The sequence below is a fragment of the Panulirus ornatus genome, chromosome 30 (genome assembly GCF_036320965.1).
Source record: "Panulirus ornatus isolate Po-2019 chromosome 30, ASM3632096v1, whole genome shotgun sequence".
In the NCBI taxonomy this organism is placed as follows: domain Eukaryota; kingdom Metazoa; phylum Arthropoda; class Malacostraca; order Decapoda; family Palinuridae; genus Panulirus; species Panulirus ornatus.
The window spans coordinates 21,660,381-21,680,311 of NC_092253.1; the positions used below are offsets into that span (position 1 = coordinate 21,660,381).

General features: G+C 38.2%; 1 protein-coding gene across 1 annotated transcript in view; it reads left to right on the plus strand.

Annotated features, from left to right (window-relative positions):
- The first annotated feature begins 1,620 nt into the window (after positions 1 to 1,620).
- Positions 1,621 to 19,931, plus strand: part of Stip1 (Stress-induced phosphoprotein 1) — a 29,703-nt gene continuing 11,392 nt past the window's right edge. The window contains exons 1-9 of the mRNA XM_071679916.1: positions 1,621 to 1,776; positions 3,742 to 3,863; positions 4,881 to 4,968; positions 6,188 to 6,322; positions 10,082 to 10,236; positions 12,857 to 13,028; positions 16,949 to 17,075; positions 19,161 to 19,303; positions 19,518 to 19,598. Of these exons, the coding sequence (XP_071536017.1) occupies positions 1,756 to 1,776; positions 3,742 to 3,863; positions 4,881 to 4,968; positions 6,188 to 6,322; positions 10,082 to 10,236; positions 12,857 to 13,028; positions 16,949 to 17,075; positions 19,161 to 19,303; positions 19,518 to 19,598 (1,044 nt within the window). The 5' untranslated portion in view covers positions 1,621 to 1,755. The remainder of the gene's footprint in view (positions 1,777 to 3,741; positions 3,864 to 4,880; positions 4,969 to 6,187; positions 6,323 to 10,081; positions 10,237 to 12,856; positions 13,029 to 16,948; positions 17,076 to 19,160; positions 19,304 to 19,517; positions 19,599 to 19,931) is intronic.

Consider the following 19,931-nt stretch of genomic DNA (forward strand, 5'->3'; position numbering starts at 1 on the left):
GTGGATGTGCTGGAAATGAGATGTTTGAGGACAATATGTGGTGTGAGGTGGTTTTATCGAGTAAGTAATGTAAGGGTAAGAGAGATGTGTTGTAATAAAAAGAGTGTGGTTGAGAGAGCAGAAGAGGGTGTTTTGAAATGGTTTGGTCACATGGAGAGAATGAGTGAGGAAAGATTGACCAAGAGGATATATGTGTCAGAGGTGGAGGGAACGAGGAGAAATGGGAGACCAAATTGGAGGTGGAAAGATGGAGTGAAAAAGATTTTGAGTGACCGGGGCCTGAACATGCAAGAGGGTGAAAGGCGTGCAAGGAATAGAGTGAATTGGAACAATGTGGTATACCGGGGTCGACGTGCTGTCTGTGGATTGAACCAGGGCAAGTGAAGCGTTTGGGGTAAACCGTGGAAAGTTCTGTGGGGCCTGGATGTGGAAAGGGAGCTGTGGTTTCGGTGCATTATCACATGACAGCTAGAGACTGAGTGTGAACGATTGTGGCCTTTGTTTTTTCCTAGCGCTACCTCACACACAGGAGGGGGGAAGGGGTTGTTATTTCATGTGTGGCGAGGTGGTGATGGGAATGAATAAAGGCAGACTGTATGTATCATGTACATGTGTATATATGTACATGCCTGTGTGTGTATATATATGTATACATTGAGATGTATAGGTATGTATATTTGCGTGTGTGGACGTGTATGTATATACATGTGCATGTGGGTGGGCTTGGCCATTCTTTCGTCTGTTTCCTTGCGCTACCTCGCTAACGTGGGAGACAGCGACAAAGTAAAATAATAAACATATATATATATATATATATATATATATATATATATATATATATATATATATATATATATATTTAGTATTATTATTACAATTCCTACTACGAAGTAAATCATTTTCCCGTTCCTTCATGAAATATATCCTCTCTCTCTCTCTCTCTCTCTCTCTCTCTCTCTCATAACGGCCTGTATAAAAGTCGAATTCATTCGTTTAAGGCATATGTAGTGCAAGTCTGAACTCCTTACATCATACTAACATTCTTACACAACTGGAAGCATTAGTAAAAACAACAAATCCTCAAAATTCGTCTCTGGGACAAGGTCTTGCTGTATGGATTGACCCGAGCCTTGGGTTAACAACATTAAAGGAGTTCTGTCATAGTTACTCCCTTTCTGACTACTTAATGTTAGTGAGAATTCCATTTATGCTTTGGATAAGTAAACCCGTAAATTTTAGATATTTCATTATTAAAAGAATTTACGCAGATTTCCTGTCAAGGTTCTGTGTAACCTGAAATCTCTGGATCAGATAATGATTGAGGGAAGAACATGTAATCTGTAACTCCTCACAGATAGTCTGTATTTGTACCCCCTCTTGGTTGCTTGCCTGATGGGATCACTGGTAGAGTAAATGAAGTGATACATTCATTATTCAGGAATATCCCAGAAAGTTCGAGTTCTTCAAGACGTATGTCAATTGTTCAGAACGGTCTCAAACATTTCATTAAATCTACTATACGCCCGTGGATACTTATAATTTCATGAAAAGTATGTGTAGTATTGTCATTTTCTATTAATGAAACTAGAAGCAAAGGTATTTGTACTCAATAAACGAGAAAAAGGGAGAAAATTAAAAGGAAGGTTCCGCGCCCTCTCAGTGTTGTTGTTGTGGTTCGAGAGACTTCCACAAATTCACACGAGGCGGTCGCCCTTTTCTCTGCCTCAGTGTCCTTTTTCCCTCTCACGGTGCAAGATGGAAGATAACGTAGCCAAGGTACGGTGCTTTTCCTTCCAAGTCAGTGTGATCACATTATGGCTAGCAGCTAGAAACTCCAGGTGGTCACTTGGATTATATATATAGTCACTGATTCCTAGTGGTGTCGGTGATTAGTGGTCTTGGCTTCTAAGTGTTAAATGCGGGGACTATTTTCCTGGTATACGATGTTTTCTTAGGCCAGGCAGCAGTTGTACATTATGAGCATGAACATTTAAGTCGAGTGGTGTGATGAATTTTGTTCATGGTGCTCGTGCTGTAGCAAAGCCTCATATTAATGCAAATGTCGATTTTTAGTTTGAACTGAAGCAGATAATAGTCAAGATAATATAAATTACTAGTTCTTTGAGAACTCTCGAAATTTTTGTAAGTGGTACTACAGCACATGTGGGGTTCAAAGAGCTTTGGAAATTTGTGATTTATGTTTCCGTAGTAGTGTAGTGTCTAAAGAGTAAACTTTTAAGTGGCAGAACCTGATGTGGAGCATTGTATGTGGTTTGATGTTAAAACGATAGTGATGGTGACGAAGATTAAGGAAAAACGATAGTGATGGTTACGAAGATTAAGGAAAACGTGATCAGAAATCAACCTAACCTGAAAATCTCGCTGACCGTTGATATATAAAATGATTTTGGTTAAAGTTGAATATAGGAGGATTGTATAAGTAACCTCAGGATTTGAAAGGCTTATTAATGGGTACTTTATACATAGTGTATATACTTCAGATGTGCAGAATAATGTACAGGGATTAAAATTATGCACCATCCTACCACGTATAAGGAACTCCGATTGAATTTGATCACAGTGGGTCTTCCTAAATACTAAATTACTGCTTGACCCTCTCACTATAGTAGTCATAAGATACTGGAACATTATTGTGGAATATTCTTAATATTCGGCCCTGCATCTTGACTAACCTTGGGAAATTACTATTGTATGTTTAAAGTACAGTATAAATTTTTTTGAAAATGAATATCTGCATGAGCCTACTTCATCTTTCATATTGAATGATAATAAGGCAATATGACGATAGTTTTTCAGGGAATCTGTGGACTTTACAAAAAAAATAGTTAATTCCATTTCAAGAACATATTATACAGAACCTATCTAAACTTCATGTTTCTCCTATTAGTCAGTATTTTAGTCAAGTAAAGTAGTTTCATGACTTACATTGGATAGAGTTGCAGTCTTAGAAAACAGTTAAAGTTACAGAAACAAGTTTAAGATGTCATACAGGATAGGTGTTCAGGTAACAAAGTAGTTTGACATAAAGTGGAAGAGTACTGGAGGGAGAGAAATGGTGGAAGAATGCATGGAATGGTTTGAGGGAGATATGTAAGAACAGGGATAAGTGGAGACTTTGCCATGGACACCCCTTTAATGGAGTTCATGGAGGGAATGGGCATCAGAGTTAAGAATAGATGAGTAGATAGTAACAGAGTGACAGTGTAATAACAGAGCTGTTAAAACATTGAGTTCATAGTTTTCATGTGTATATACATGGATCAAAAATTGTGTACATGAACATTTTCTTGTGTGTGTTCGTGTTATGCCTCACATTAATAAGTATGAATGGGTCCTTTTAGTTACTGAAACTCTGAGTATTGTAATCACAAGGAAATAACTCAAATGTATTTGCTCTGGATGTGTAAGAGAGAGAATGTAGTTCATTTGATTTGATATGGGATGTTTGTTTGGAATGGTATAGTTGTTACTTGATTGCTGAGAATGATGTGCATAGAGGGAAAATGGAGCTGTCACAGGAAAAAGAAATCCTTTGCATAGATCCAGGTTGAAAAGGGAATTTGATATTGAGATTATCATTTCTAGCCTAAAGGGTGTTAGTGGTTCTTATGAATATTTTGCCAAGGTCCTTCCTTTCCTTTGTTGATGTGAGACTTCATTTTGAGGTGATGTACAGTTCAAATGAATTTGTCTTTATGTAAAAGTATCATTCTCCTTTAGGTAGCACAGATGAAGGATCGTGGAAATGCCTGCCTAGAAGCTGGAAACCTGAAAGAAGCTGTTTCTCATTACTCAAAGGCAATTGAAATTGACCCTGAGAATCATGTCCTCTATAGCAATAGGTTAGTAGAAAATTGATACCTAACATTTTTTGCATGACTTTTATTTAGCTTGTTTTAGCTCAATGAACTTTGATAGTATAGTGGTTATTGCTGTTCAATTTCTGGTGCAGGCAGATGGTGCAAAACACCCAGCTGTTCAGTCTTCCTTTATTTGGTAGATAAATGAGTACCAACTTTGATGGTTAGGTTAAGCACCTTATCATTGGCAGGCCAACCCACCCAATTGGTTTTGTAATTTGGCATACATGTCCTTAGGGTTGGCTGTTCCTTGTTACATGCACCTAATGGCAGACTTCATGAGTTCACCATGGGTGTTGTATGTATATTATTTGTCGAATATCAACTCATAATTCTTAAGAACTATAAACTTCCAAAAACTATGGTCCAGCACATTCAAGTTAACCACCAACATGAGTGTAAGTGTTCTCTTGTTCCCATCACACCACTCACCTCTTTTAAAACAATAATAACCATAGTGATGATAACAAGGATGATGATTTTTACATTACTGTTTTCCACCTTGGTAAGGTAATGGTCCCATTCACTCACATCTGCACTGTCACTGAATCCAGAATCCACTATCCCTTGCACCACTGCATTCCCTGATTGCATATTTGTCCTTGATAAGTCACCTTCCTTTCACCACACCATTCTGATTCATTTTTTCTCGAATATCTTCCTTTGAATGTTCAGGCCGTAATGCTTATAGTCTCCTTCACTCTTGTCCTGTCTCTTTGATGTCCCCCTTCTACTTGTTCCCACCACTTTTGAATGATAGATTCTCTCCTTCAGTCTTTTTATATAGTCATATATAATGATACATTTTTTCATTCCTGCTTACTGTTGCCCTCCTTTTTTGAGATAGCAACAATAGCAGACAACTAATCTTGGTGATGATTTATTCATACTAAGTTGTAGGTACTTTTAGATGTATGTGTTCGTCTGAACAGGAGTTATTCTTGTCAATTTTTGCTTGTTTTATTGAATATTTATAGTTATTATTTAACCCCAATTCAGGTCAGCTGCTTATGCCAAGTTGGGACAATACCGTGATGCCTTGAATGATGCTGAGAAGGTTTTGCTTTTCAAACCTGACTGGGCAAAGGTGGGTTATTTAAATACCACAGTTTTATGTATTCATTTTGATTTTGAATTTTATGATATTTATGTAATTGAATTTCTTACCCTCCACATAGTTTCATTCACTTTTTCTGTAATCATATGCAGATAAACAAAGCCAGTGATAATACTAAAGCACTTGTTCTCTCTTAACTTGAATGCTGCTGTATGCTAACATTCATGTAATGATGGAGAAATTACTTTGATAGAAAAAATCAAGATACTTTACTATTTGTTATCCCTGGGGATAGGGGGGGAAAGAATACTTCCCCATGTATTCCCAGCGTGTCGTAGAAGGCAACTAAAAGGGGAAGGAGCTGGGGGCTGGAAACCCTCCCCTCCTGTTTTTATTTTCATTTTTATGACACATTAAGAGCATGAACTCTTGGTTTTCCTCACAAGGTTACTGTTAGTGGCAGGAATACTAAAAGACTGTAAAATTGAAAAGGGCATTGTAAGTGAAAAGCCTTACAGTATGCTTAGATATTTCTTTATTTGTGGAAAAGAATATTTAAGAAAACTTGAATTTTTTTCAGTTTCGTTGTGATTGCAATTACTTGTCTATGAATGTCTGCCCTAATTCTTTTATGTCATTATTGCGAAGTGTTGCTCTATGAACCGTTGTTCTGCAGGGATTGCCTTAGTCATATTGCATAAGTCTAATTGAAAATCAAGCTGCAGAAATCTTTTTCAATTGTAGTGCAATCTAAGTGTTCCACACCATCTAAACCATGGAAACTGAATGTTCTGCTATAACAGTCATCTGTTATATATGAATGTACAGCATGTAAAAACACTTTGAGTGTTTTTTTGCTTGTGAATGCTAAAATTTTCTTTTCATGCCCCTTTTTGAATATTATCAAAACATTTAAACTTATGTGTCTCTGTTTTCTTACTCTGTCGGCACAATTTGATAGTAGTATCTCTTCTTATCCAAAACTAATTTAGTCTTATTTTCTGGCTATTTTTTCCATCTCTAGATTCCCTCGCCATTTTTGTTGGTGTGACAGGTAATTTTAAATAATTTTACCATTAGAATTGTTAATTGTTCCTTAATCCCTTCACTATAACACTCTTTAGTTTTACTTACTTACGAGCCATAACCTCCTGAATTAATTTGTAAATCAAGCAGAACGGAATCATTACAGTGTGTTGCGTAGTACTATTATTGCCCAGTACTTTCACAGCATCTTGATGTATTGCAGGGATATTCCCGGAAGGGAGCTGCTTTGGCATACTTAGGACAGTTATCTGAGGCAATGGCTGCTTATCAGAAAGGTCTTCAGCTAGACCCAAACAATCAGCAACTGAAGGACGGATTGGCTGAGTGCAGAAGTAAGGTAGGATTACCACTTGTGGTATAATCATTATCTCAGTATGGCTAAACAGTTGTTTATATAAAAAAAAAGTGTAATCGTTTTGGTTGGTTTTAAAAGAAAAGTCTTGGATATGAGTATTATAAGGAATTATCGGAATGGATGTCTCAGCTGCATCTCTTGTTCCTCAGATGTTAAACATTGCTGTATAGAAATGATATGGAGGCATATGATCTGGTGTTCATTCATGTTCAGTTTGCAATTATGTTTATTGAATTAGGACTGGAAACTTTGCATGTCTAACTGTCTTCTAATTCATGAACAGAATCCTGATTTGAAAGATGTGAATTATTTGACTCTACACATGGTGATGTATTTTGGGATGACATGATGTGAGGTGTGGCGAGGTGGCGATGGGAATGAATAAAGGCAGACAGTGTGAATTGTGTGCATGGGTATATATTTATGTGTCTGTGTGTGTATATATATGTGTACATTGAGACGTATAGGTATGTATATTTGCGTGTGTGGACATGTATGTATATACATTGTGTATGGGGGTGGGTTGGGCCATTTCTTTCGTCTGTTTCCTTGCGCTACCTTGCAAACGTGGGAGACAGCGACAAAGCAAAATGAAATATAAAATATAATGAGATTGTTGGGTTAGTATTTTTATTCACTAATGTGGAAAGTACTTATGTGGTTTTAGCAGATCTTGTTGATAGTGCATAGACCAGTGGTAGGTATTTATTTTAATCTGGGGCAATCTGGAAATATTTTAGTTGAATAGAAGGCATTGTAGCATTTATATGCTAAAATAGAATAATCAGACATGTATTCTCCCATGGTGATATACTGGACTCTGCCTGATTGTGGTTACAAGGAAGGTGAGAATTCACTGGCAATAAGAATATATCATCATCTATCTATTTGTGTCTCTGACACCTGTTCCAATTGGAACTCCCTCAAACGGGTGGCCACGGCAACAGAGTCTCCATAACTAAAGAACTCCAGTGCTGCTTCTTAGCCTTTATACCTCACCCTTAATAGGTCACTGGCAGAGGGCAACTCTAGCGCAGTGTTCACAGAGGCTCCTACCTAATGTTCCTAATGACGTCTTCCATCATCAGGTGAAGAAATTGAATACAGTCAAAATGAAGAGCTTCTCACTCTTAAGGAGTCCATTCTCTCCTTGCTACTGATTGTAGTGCACCCTTGCAGTTTCAGAAGCTCCTTAAAAGGGGCTTGAACTGAGTTGTAGTGCACCCTTAAAGTTTCCGAAGCTCCTTGATGTTACCATAATTAAAAGGTATACTGCAATTATTATTTCTTGCAATGTTGGAGAAAGAATATTACTCTTGTATTCCCTAAGTTTTGAAAAAGGAAAATTTAGGTGTGAGAGTTGGGACCAGGAAACCCTGCACTCCATTCATTTCAGGTTTTAAGAATGGGAACTAAAGAAGGAGCTAAGTGAGCAGTGCTCTTTTTCCTAGGGTGTCTTAATTTTTTTTTTTTTTTTTTTTTTTTTTTTTGCCGCTGTCTCCCGCGTTTGCGAGGTAGCGCAAGGAAACAGACGAAAGAAATGGCCCAACCCACCCCCATACACATGTATATACATACGTCCACACACGCAATATACATACCTACACAGCTTTCCATGGTTTACCCCAGACGCTTCACATGCCTTGATTCAATCCACTGACAGCACGTCAACCCCGGTATACCACATCGCTCCAATTCACTCTATTCCTTGCCCTCCTTTCACCCTCCTGCATGTTCAGGCCCCAATCACACAAAATCTTTTTCACTCCATCTTTCCACCTCCAATTTGGTCTCCCTCTTCTCCTCGTTCCCTCCACCTCCGACACATATATCCTCTTGGTCAATCTTTCCTCACTCATTCTCTCCATGTGACCAAACCATTTCAAAACACCCTCTTCTGCTCTCTCAACCACGCTCTTTTTATTTCCACACATCTCTCTTACCCTTACGTTACTTACTCGATCAAACCACCTCACACCACACATTATCCTCAAACATCTCATTTCCAGCACATCCATCCTCCTGCGTACAACTCTATCCATAGTCCACGCCTCGCAACCATACAACATTGTTGGAACCACTATTCCTTCAAACATACCCATTTTTGCTTTCCGAGATAATGTTCTCGACTTCCACACATTCTTCAAGGCTCCCAGAATTTTCGCCCCCTCCCCCACCCTATGATCCACTTCCGCTTCCATGTTTCCATCCGCTGCCAGATCCACTCCCAGATATCTAAAACACTTCACTTCCTCCAGTTTTTCTCCATTCAAGCTCACCTCCCAATTGACTTGACCCTCAACCCTACTGTACCTAATAACCTTGCTCTTATTCACATTTACTCTTAACTTTCTTCTTTCACACACTTTACCAAACTCAGTCACCAGCTTCTGCAGTTTCTCACATGAATCAGCCACCAGCGCTATATCATCAGCAAACAACAACTGACTCACTTCCCAAGCTCTCTCATCCCCAACAGACTTCATACTTGCCCCTCTTTCCAAAACTCTTGCATTCACCTCCCTAACAACCCCATCCATAAACAAATTAAACAACCATGGAGACATCACACACCCCTGCCGCAAACCTACATTCACTGAGAACCAATCACTTTCCTCTCTTCCTATACGTACACATGCCTTACATCCTCGATAAAAACTTTTCACTGCTTCTAACAACTTGCCTCCCACACCATACATTCTTAATACCTTCCACAGAGCATCTCTATCAACTCTATCATATGCCTTCTCCAGATCCATAAATGCTACATACAAATCCATTTGCTTTTCTAAGTATTTCTCACATACATTCTTCATTGTATATGGATGTTTATAAATATTGTTTGAGAAGAGGAACCTGGATTATCTAAGTGAACTAATTTAATGGGGGAGGGGAAAGAGATGGATTTGGAATATTATAGGGGTAAATAGGGGTTACTTTGAGGGAGAGAGCAAAGGAGTGGGTGGTACTTCTGCTGAGGGAGGAGGTATAGGAATGTGAAAGAATGTAAGGAAGTGAGCTCCAGAATGGTTTAGGTGAAAATGAAAGTGGATTATGAGTTGAGTGATTGTTAATGTTTATGCACCAGTTGCAAGAGGAATAAGGAATAAGAGCGGTGTTTTTTAAGGAAGTGAGTGACTGCCATCCCAATCAACAATTTTGGTGCAAAGAATAGACTTCGGATGCAGGTAATTTGAGTGCAAGAATGTGTGATGTTTCAGTTGGGCGTTTAATAAGGGGCCATGGAGTACCCAGGGTGATTGAAAATGGCAACAGCTTATGGAGTTGTATGCTGAGGAAGTACTGGTCATTTGGCAAGACCTGGTTTCAAAAGGGATTTAACAGACCCTGATGTAAAGGATTTGGATATAACAGACAATTGATGATATAGTAAATTGATTAATAATAGTTCAAAGAATTTAAGAAAAATTTAAGAATCTCAAGCACTGCAACTTGCGCATCTCGTATCACACTTTATAAGATGGCAGTATACATGCATTCCACCAGTCCGTATGCACTTCACCATGATGCATACATACAATGGAAAACCTACTCAACCAGTCAACAGCACAGTCACCTTTATCTTAAGATCTCAACTGCAATACCATTCACACACCAGATCATAATTCTTTAACCATTGTTGTTCCTGCTTTGTATGTATTTATTGCAGTGTTTGATGTATGGGTCATTCACATTAGGTTTGTAGTGTAAACTACTTATTTGAATTATTGTTCATGGCAGATAGCACAGCAGGGTGGTGGCAGGATGTTAAACCCCTTCCACGACCCAAACTTCATGGAACATCTCAAGGAGGACCCACGAACCAAAGAATTTATGAAGGATCCAGAATTTGTGAAAACCATGCAAGAACTTTCAACAAATCCTCAGGCTCTTGGGTAAGTTTTTGCCTCCAGTCCTTTTTTAGATTTGGGGAAAGTTCATTTAGTTTGTCCTTTCATTGAATTTTTTTTGGTTTCACTATGGGAGAACTGTCTCATATCACAATGGTTAGTTCCCATTGCATGGGACTTTGTTTTGTGTATCATATGTTGATTTTTTTTTTAATGATATTCGTTCCAAGTGCCTTTGGTTAAGATCAGCAAATTGCTCTTAGAAGGGGATAATATTTGATAACTCTTGAACCCTCAGGCACTGTTGTCCTCAATCAGGGCATGCTTCAATGGAGGCAAGTGTATAGTCAGGTACTTTTGTCCATGATTGAGGCTTGTGTTTTTCTACCATGATGTGACTTCTTCTATCTTCATTGGCTGGTTATTGATGAAAATTTTGACAAAGTATGATTCAGTGAAGTTGCCTAGAAGCCTCAGTAACTCACTAGTGATCACAGTTGGTGGCTGTGAGCTTTTTGTAGGAACTTCACATCTTTAGCACCCACTGCTTTGCCTCTTGTCTCACCCATGCTACCCCACTTAGAATTGGCCAGTCTGGTAAATAATGTATTTTTCTAAATTGCAAATGCTTTTTTCATGAAAAAAAATGATTTTGAAAGTTCTGCATGTAGTCATATGAATAGAAATGCTTATGAATGTAACTGAATGCAATTTGCTTATGTAGGATTGGGTAATATGGTGAACATTGTTTCTCCAAAACTAGGAATGAATAAGTTATCATTTTTAAAAATGAACTTGTTTTTACACCTTTTGATTTTAAAGAAATTTTTTTGTTATTATACTTTGTCGCTGTCTCCCATGTTAGGGAGGTAGTACAAGGAAACAGTCGAAAGAATGGCTCAACCCACCCACATACATGTGTATATACATACACGCCCACACAGCGCATATATACATACCTATACTTTTCAACATATACATACACAGACATATACATATATGCACATGTACATATTCATACTTCCTGCCTTCATCCATTCCCATTGCTACCCTGCCACACATGAAATGGCATCCCCCTCCCTCCATGCATGCACAAGGTAGCACTAGAAAAAGACAACAAATGCCTCATTCGTTCACAGTCTCTAGTTGTCATGTGTATTGCACCGAAACCACAGCTCCCTTTCCACATCCAGGCCCCAGAAAACTTTCCATGGTTTACCCCAAACGCTTCACATGCCCTGGTTCAATCCATTGACAGCACGTCAACCCTGGTATACCACATCCTTCCAATTCACTCTATTCCTTGCACGCCTTTCACCCTCCTGCATGTTTAGGCCCCGATCACTCAAAATCTTTTTCACTCCATCCTTCCACCGCCAATTTGGTCTCCCACTTCTCCTCATTCCCTCCACCTCTGACACATATATCCTCTTTGTCAATTTTTCCCCACTCATTCTCTCCATGTGACCAAACCATTTCAATATCCCCTCTTCTGCTCTCCTAACCACACTTTTTTTTATTACCACATATCTCTCTTACCCTATCATTACTTACTCGATCAAACCACCTCACACCACATATTGTCCTCAAATATCTCATTTCCAACACATCCACCCTTCTCTGCACAACCCTATCTTTCGCCCATGCCTCGCAACTATATAACATTGTTAGAACCACTATTCCTTCAAACATACCCATTTTTGCTCACCTTCCACACATTCTTCATCACTCCCAGAACCTTCGCCCCTCCCCCACCCTGTGACTCACTTCCTCTTCCATGGTTCCATCCGCTGCCAAATTCACTCCCAGATATCTAAAACACTTCACTTCCCCCAGTTTTGCTCCATTCAAATTTACCTCCCAGTTGACTACTCCCTTAACCGTGCTGAACCTGATAACCTTGCTCTTATTCATATTTACTCTCTCAGCTTTCTTCTTTCACACAATATACCAAACTCAGTCACCAACTTCTGCAGTTTCTCACCTGAATGAGCCAGCAGCACTGTATCATCAGCAAACAACAACTGACTCACATCCCAAGCCCTCTCATCAATAACAGACTGCATCCTTGCCCCTCTTTCCAAAACTCTTGCATTCACCTTACTGATAACCCCATCCATAAACAAATTAAACAACCATGGAGACATCACACACCCCTGCCACAAACTGACATTCACCCTGTGTATGTAAATCTGATCCACTATGTGTTCACCCTGTTATGTAAATCTGATTCACTATGTGTTCACCCTGTGTATGTAAATCTGATCCACTATATTTTCACCCTGTGTATGTAAGTCTGATCCATTAACTGGAAAATGTAACATTTTTAAGCATTTTCCTATATCCCCGTCCATACCTTTGGCTTTGAAATAGATGCTTTGTGACCACACTGACCCAATGCCATGCTACAATTTTGGCATTCTAGGAAAAGAAATATATGCAGTGCATGCATAGGCCACCAGAAAGAAATTGGGTAGAATAAAGACAGGAAATGAGTTTTTGATGGGGAACCTTGTGTTAGTTAAACTATTAACAGGCTAATAGGATCTGAGCGTGCTTTTACTTTACCTAATCTTCAGTTTTATACTACAATATTTAGTTGAGATTACACTGTATCACAGGCTTCTTAGTTTATAGTAATAACAATTTCCCTTTTACATTTCAGTACAAAATTAAATGACAAAAGAATATTGACAACACTAAGTGTGTTAATGGGAATGGAAGCTAGCACAGATGATGACGATGTAGATCCATCACCGCCACCACCAAAGAAGAACACAACAGTTCCATCCAAAGAAGAAAATATGGAAGTTGATAAGACACCAGAACAGTTACAAGTATGATAATAGGCCTTGGCCTGATTATAGTGGAGAGCAGCTGAAGCAGAATCTTCTCCAAATATACAGTTACTGTGCTTTTCTGCATATTCATTATACAGATATTCATCATGCTTGCTCTTTCAATGCATCTCACCTCATTTTCTCTTGATTCTGTCTAAAGTTCACCCTTAATGACCTTTTTCTTTTGATTTTCCATTGTCCCTTGTTCATAATGTGCCCAACTATGCAGTGTTGTCTGGTATCTGATTGTCATGCTGTTGTATGTCCTTTTTTGTCACACTTAGAAATTACAAACATTAAAGAATCCATAATGTCTGGATCCAATGCATTGCAGATTTTTTATGTTGCACCTGCATTTAGTATTACGGAAGACATCTTAAATGAAGGTATACAGACACTGAGATGATATCATGTCTTTAGAGTGTAATTTTCAACATACTGATTTTTTTGTTGTTTTTAAATTGTTTTACTGTTGACTAAATATGAGTTAGCTAGAGCTTACAAATATTTTCTGTTGTCAGTAAGGTATATTACCGGTACTACCTGTCTGGGTATCGGAAGGGTTAGTGACAACTGTGTAGTGAACCAGGACTTCAGTGGTTGTGAGAGTGCTTTCCGTTGTCCCAGATAGCTGTCTTTTCTTTCTGCCTGACTCACATATGAACTGCGGGAATTCTGTCTACTTACATATAATCTCTTTTTGTCACACTAAGCACATGACAATACTTCACTCGCATGACTCATTCTTTATAACTAGATTTTCTTGCGGTGAGTGCCATGCGCTAGCCGTGCTGTTTGGGAAAGTGGTAGGAGCAATAATAGAAGTTGTAGGAAGGAACATTAAGCAGGACCATTAATTAGATGTAATAGGAATGAACAAAATGGTGGGTAGAAATTGTATGTTGGAATATTATGTAGACATTAGGTAGTTGTAGTTGATAGGAGCCTTTGGAAACACTATGCTAAGAGTTATCATCTGCCATTGGCCTGTTAAGGATGAGCCTCTAAAGGCTTATAAGTGGCACTGGAGTTCATCATTTGAGGAGACTTTTGCTGTGGCCACCACCTTAAGGGAATTCCCAGAGGGAACAGGCATCGGAGAGTGATATAGATAGATAGATTAAATGCATATGATTTTGGAACATAATATTTTCAAAACACACTTGCTTAGGTGGCAACTTGCATGACGCTCCTTGGTCATTGTTGGTGTGGATATGCACACAGTTGATCAAATAACCTCACACATTGGTGGCTTGGAAAACAGGGAGTTGTAAACAAAAAGACATTCAAAAAATCATAAAACAATAAGATCTCATTGATACTTTTATTTTTGGTTCATTTCCATGATTCATTACTTCTGTCACATCTTGGATATGCCCAATGTCTGTATAGCTCTTTCAAATCTGTCTTATGTAACCCTTTTCCAGAACTGCTTTTGCAGTCTCAAAAAGTGAAAGAAGTTAAGATAGTGAGAAATGATTCAATAAAAGATGTTCTATTCAGAAAACAAAAAGAATTGCTGTAGTGAAGGTATAGACAGCTTCCCCAGCTAGCCAGCATGTGTAGGTTGTAAGAGAGCAAGGAATGAGTATTTAAGGATAAGAAAGGAGGAATGAAGAAACAAAATATTTTTGTCAACAAGGCAGGGTAAGATTAAAACATTTCCATAAGTTGAGGAGTAAGATATAACTGAAAAAGCAGCTAAGCAGCCTAAGGGATTCAGAGGGAAAAGTTATAGAGGATGTTGTGAAGACATGTTTGGAACTGAGTGACAAATACAGATACTTTGATAGTGTAAGACACTGTACCCCTAGGACCAGTGAGATGTAATAAGGAGGGGATTTAGGAAGCAGTGTGATATCTTGAAAAGACGATGAGCAAGTACTAAAGGGTTTTGACTTGATGATGGCTCATCTTTTGATGAAATTTCACTAAATGTGCTGAAGATGTTTGCAGGTACACATGAAAGGCCACTTGAAATATTGTTCAAGCTGTAGTTGGAGAAAGGGAGAGTACAAAGGGAGTGCAAAAGAACAAGCCCATTCTTATTCGTAAGAAAGGTGCAGAGCTGACTTAGAAGTAGCCTAGATATGATTATTGAATAGAATAAGCCGAAGTTATCTGTATTTGAGACATTTTCAAGGTAAATATTGTCCCTTACTTGTTGCCAAAGTCCCACAACATGAGAAGTTAAGAGACCAACTGGTTGGTGCATTCACCCTCATGGATATGGAAATATTTAGCAAGCTGTTAACATTATGCATAAAGCCAGAACTAGAGTATACTTCTTGAGTTTGATCACTCCAATTGAAAAAGCTTAAAAAGGCAATAGAGAAGTTTCTGAGGAGAGCCGAGTTACAGAAAATGGTCAGACACCTTAGATTTGGCCACCATTGAAGAATGAGCCGTTACATAGTCACAGACTTTTGATTTTTGAAAAGAACCTGATGACTAGACAGTGAACAAAGCTTTGAGATTTGTAGCGGTAAAACAGCCTGAGGACATAATATGAAATTAAGAAAGAAACTTGTTAAAAGGGATGTGAAGAAGTACATTTTTAGTTTAAGTTTGGTAGATGAATTGAATGAAATAGATGAAGACATGGTTAATGCAGACAGTGTACAGAAGTGTAAAAACTTGAGTAATAGTAGAGAATGGTCAGGTGATGTGGGCCCATGAGTTTAAAACTCTCTCCCCATACATTGCAAATAGGGAATTACAAACATTTAGGTGTCACTGGATTCTGATTTTGTGTGATTACATTATGAAAGTCAGCTTATGATGTACTCGCCACAATGGAGGCCCTTATTTCCCAAATTTTGTTTGGGATTCTGGGTTAATGTAGTACCAGTCATGGTTAGTTATATATATTTATATATATAAATATCCCTGGGGATAGGAGAAAAAAGAATACTTCCCACGTATTCCCTGCATGTCATAGAAGGCGACAAAAAGGGGAGGGAGCAGGGGGCTGGAAATCCTCCCCTCTTGTTTTTTTTTTAATTTTCCAAAAGAAGGAACAGAGAAGGGGGCCAGGTGAGGATATTCCCTCAGAGGCCCAGTCCTCTGTTCTTAACGCTACCTTGCTAACGCAGGAAATGGCGAATAGTTTGAAAGAAAAGAAAAATATAGATAAAATGTTGAATAAGACATTCATGGCAAATTGTATGGTGAAAGCAGAGGAGGTTTTGAAAACCTTGCTGCAGATGAATTGTGGCAGGAGTGGATGAGATTTTAGCTGATTTTTTGAAGAAAGGTAGGGACTGACTAATCAGGCTGTTTAGAATTTGGTTGGCTCAAGGTCAGGCACGTGAGGACTAGCAGAATGTATGTGAGATGCCTTCATGGATATTACTAGAATCATTTTGAGATTGAGAAGTAATTTTTAGCAAGGCAGCTGTATCTTTGCAGGAGGACTGACATAAGTACATACTTGTCAAGGACCCTCACTTCAGAGGTGTCCAACATTTTCCTACTTCTGCCTGTACTTCTGCCTTGATAACTGCTAGATCCCTACAGATGGGGTCCTTTGCTTGTATGATGATGTTTTAAAGCAGTATGATATTTAATGGTTTACAGACAGGGTCGTCCATGTCTTTGTGGCATGACAATACCTGTTATTTTTGTGTTGAAGTTGGTTGATATGATAGGGATATATGCATTTAGTGTTAAGAGATGGGTTCATAGAGTGCAAAACTTCACTCGTTTTTTAGGAATTGTAAAAAGAGAAGTACTCTAATTCTTGACAAAAAGTGAAAGATGTAGAGTAAATAATTCCCTAAAAGCCCAGGTAGTATGAGAGTATTATCTAGATCAGACATTTGAATTGTTTTCAGATTTAAGAATGAATTCTTTCAAGGATAATTAGAGCATAGATTTTCCTAATCATTAAATTTATTCATATCCTTTTGTGGCAGGCTCTCAAGGAAAAGGATGCTGGAAATGCAGCATATAAGAAGAAAGATTTTCAAACTGCACTCCAGCAGTATGACAAGGCTATTGAACTTGATCCAACAGATATGACTTTTGTCAGCAACAAAGCAGGTAAGGTTATATCACAAATTGTGCTTACTTCATCAGTTAAAACTTTTAACTAGTTTCAGATTAGATCTTTCTTATGGTTTGCTTATATGATGGCAATTGTGTTGTCCAATGTAATCGATCATTTAATTCAAGAAACAAAAGCATTTTCAGATATCCCTCAGTAATGCTTAGCACTTGTGTCAAAGATATAGGCTACTTTGATTAACTGTGCTGTGAAAGGAAGAGTCATAAGCATTATGTTGAATACAAGCAATGACAGTGGAAATGCCTCTGTCAGTGGGAGTTTTCTTGTTGGGTAAATGTAAGAGTTTGTAAAAGTAAAGACTGTGAAAAGAAATGGGAAATGATAATAATAATGGTGACTGATGATGATGATGATAATTTCCTCATCCTCCCTCCTTCCCAAAGAACACAAACATACTTATGAAATAGACAAAGAATGTCATCATGTGTTCACGTCCACTCTCAAGCTGTTATATACAGTGCACAAATGCCACAGACCTACCCTTGCTTCCCTGTATTGCTCGATGTATCCTAAGTTATCCCACTGACAGCACATTACCCCCTTTTGTACCATATTCCCATGCATGCCTCTCACCCTCCTGTGTTCAGGCTGTGGTAGCTCAAAGCTCTTTTCTCTCTCTCTCCATCCTTTCATCTCCTTTCTGATGTCCCCCTTCCCCTTGCTCTCCCCCCCCCCCCCCCATATGACATATATGTTTTTGTCAGTCACTCTTCCCTCATTCTCTTCATATGTCTAAAACATTTCAGCACACCCTTTTTATCTCTGTCAAGCGTACTGCACTTACTACCACACCTTTCTCATTCACTGTCATCCCATACATGAACAACCTTCCTCACACCACACTTTGTCCCGAGACATTTAATTTCCACTGTCACTCGCATTCATGTAATACTGTATCTTGAAATATAACAATCTTTACCAAAACAGACAGCAGCCTCTCATTTTACCCATACCTAAATGCATACTGGGCCTTAGCTCTTGTACATACATACATATTTTATTTGACACCTACAGATACACACCTTATCCACAAGTCCTGTCCTTCTGTGTGACTTACAGCATTTGGCACACAAGTCAAGAAGTGAGATGGTGCTCTGTGTCTGGGTTTTTGGTGAAAATGCAGGACAATTAAGGAGTGAGTGCTTTCTGTCTTCTAGTGTGGAAAGTCCGTCATGAACATATGGGGTCTTATGGTCTTTTGAATTAATGTTTGTAATTTTGGTAAAGTTAGTGGTGTTTAGTGTGTAGACAAGAAAGTGTTGGGAGTTAATTTCAGGTGAAGTAATTCTTGTGGGTTGGAATTTAATGTAAAGTTGGATTTAGTTGTTTTAGTGTTTGTTAGGTTACAATATAATCAGGTTTTGTCAGTGTTGTGTTTGTTTAGGGAGGTTAAGATTTGCAAGTTTATTTTGCTAACGTGTGAAGGATGTGAGATTTTCATTTCTGGTTAGGGGCTTTTAGTTTGTTATGAAGAGGTTTAGGTGACAGGGATCATGTCGTGGTGCATAGATTTGGGTGTGAAACATGTTGAGTTGGGTTGTTTGGGAAGTATTTTAGTCTTGAGGCAGTTATTGAATGTTTGTTGTTACTAAGCATCCAAACATTTCTGAACACCCTGTGTTGTGTAGTTTGTAGTTTTGTTACCTTTGCTTTTGAACGGTTGAATTAATATTAGACAATTGAGTAGTTTATGGTGAATGGTGTAAGTTGTTTGTAGAAGATATTGAATGACCTCTTTTCCAGACACAAATTTGAAAGGAGATAATCTGAAGACCATTGTTTTTGCAGGCTTGGTTTAAACAGGTTCTTTCTGAAGTTGTTGCTGATAATTTTTTACCCCACTCCATTTGATGTATGATATGGGATGTGACTTTCATGTAAACATTATGGAAGTGACTTTCATGTAAGCATTATGTGTATTTGGTATGTAATACATGATTCCCTCTCCTTCCTTAGTGAGGTTGTGTCAGGGACTGCCAGACAGCTTTAAAGTGATAACCAGTTTAAAGATTATACTTTAAAATAGTTTGTCCATATGAAGAAAAGATTTATTTTTTCAGCTGTTTATTTTGAGATGCACGATTACCAACAGTGCATTTCCACATGTGAGAAGGCAGTTGAAGTTGGGAGAGAGAATAGAGCAGACTTCAAACTTATAGCAAAAGCCTTTACTAGGATTGGTAATGCTTATAAGGCCCTCAAGGTAAGTATACACTCCTTTTGTTTGGAATGCAAATTATTTTTTCATGAAAGATTTAATCCCATATTCCCTACTGCCTTCCATGCCCTGCATGTAACCCATATTCTTGAAATATAAGATAATTGGAAGATGATTGTTTTGATTAAGCAGTTCTGGAGAGTCTCTTAGACACACTTTTTTAAAGGTTTATATTTCTGATATATTGTAATTTTTACAGGACTATGAAAAAGCGAAGGTGTATTACGAGAAATCTTTATCAGAGCATCGCACTCCTGATACTAAAGAACTATTGAGTAAGGTAACAGAAAACTTCCTTTGTCTGTTTAGTTGTTTTTTTTTTCCCAGAACTGGTTACTACATTTGGTGTTCTAGTTTGTGTTCTTGACTCTAGGTGATAGGAAGCACTTCAGTCAGCCAGCACTTGTAAGGTATAAGAGAGCATGGAATGCATACAGGAGGATGAGAAAGGAGGAGCAAACATTGAAAAAGAATGTTATGAATAAGGCAGGAGAAAGTCTAAAGTTGTTTTATAAAATCATCTGGAGTAAACTGTCATTTAGAGAAAAGGTAAATAAGGTAAGGGATTTAGAGAAAAGATTTGTAGAGATGGGATGGGGAGGAGCTTTTAGAA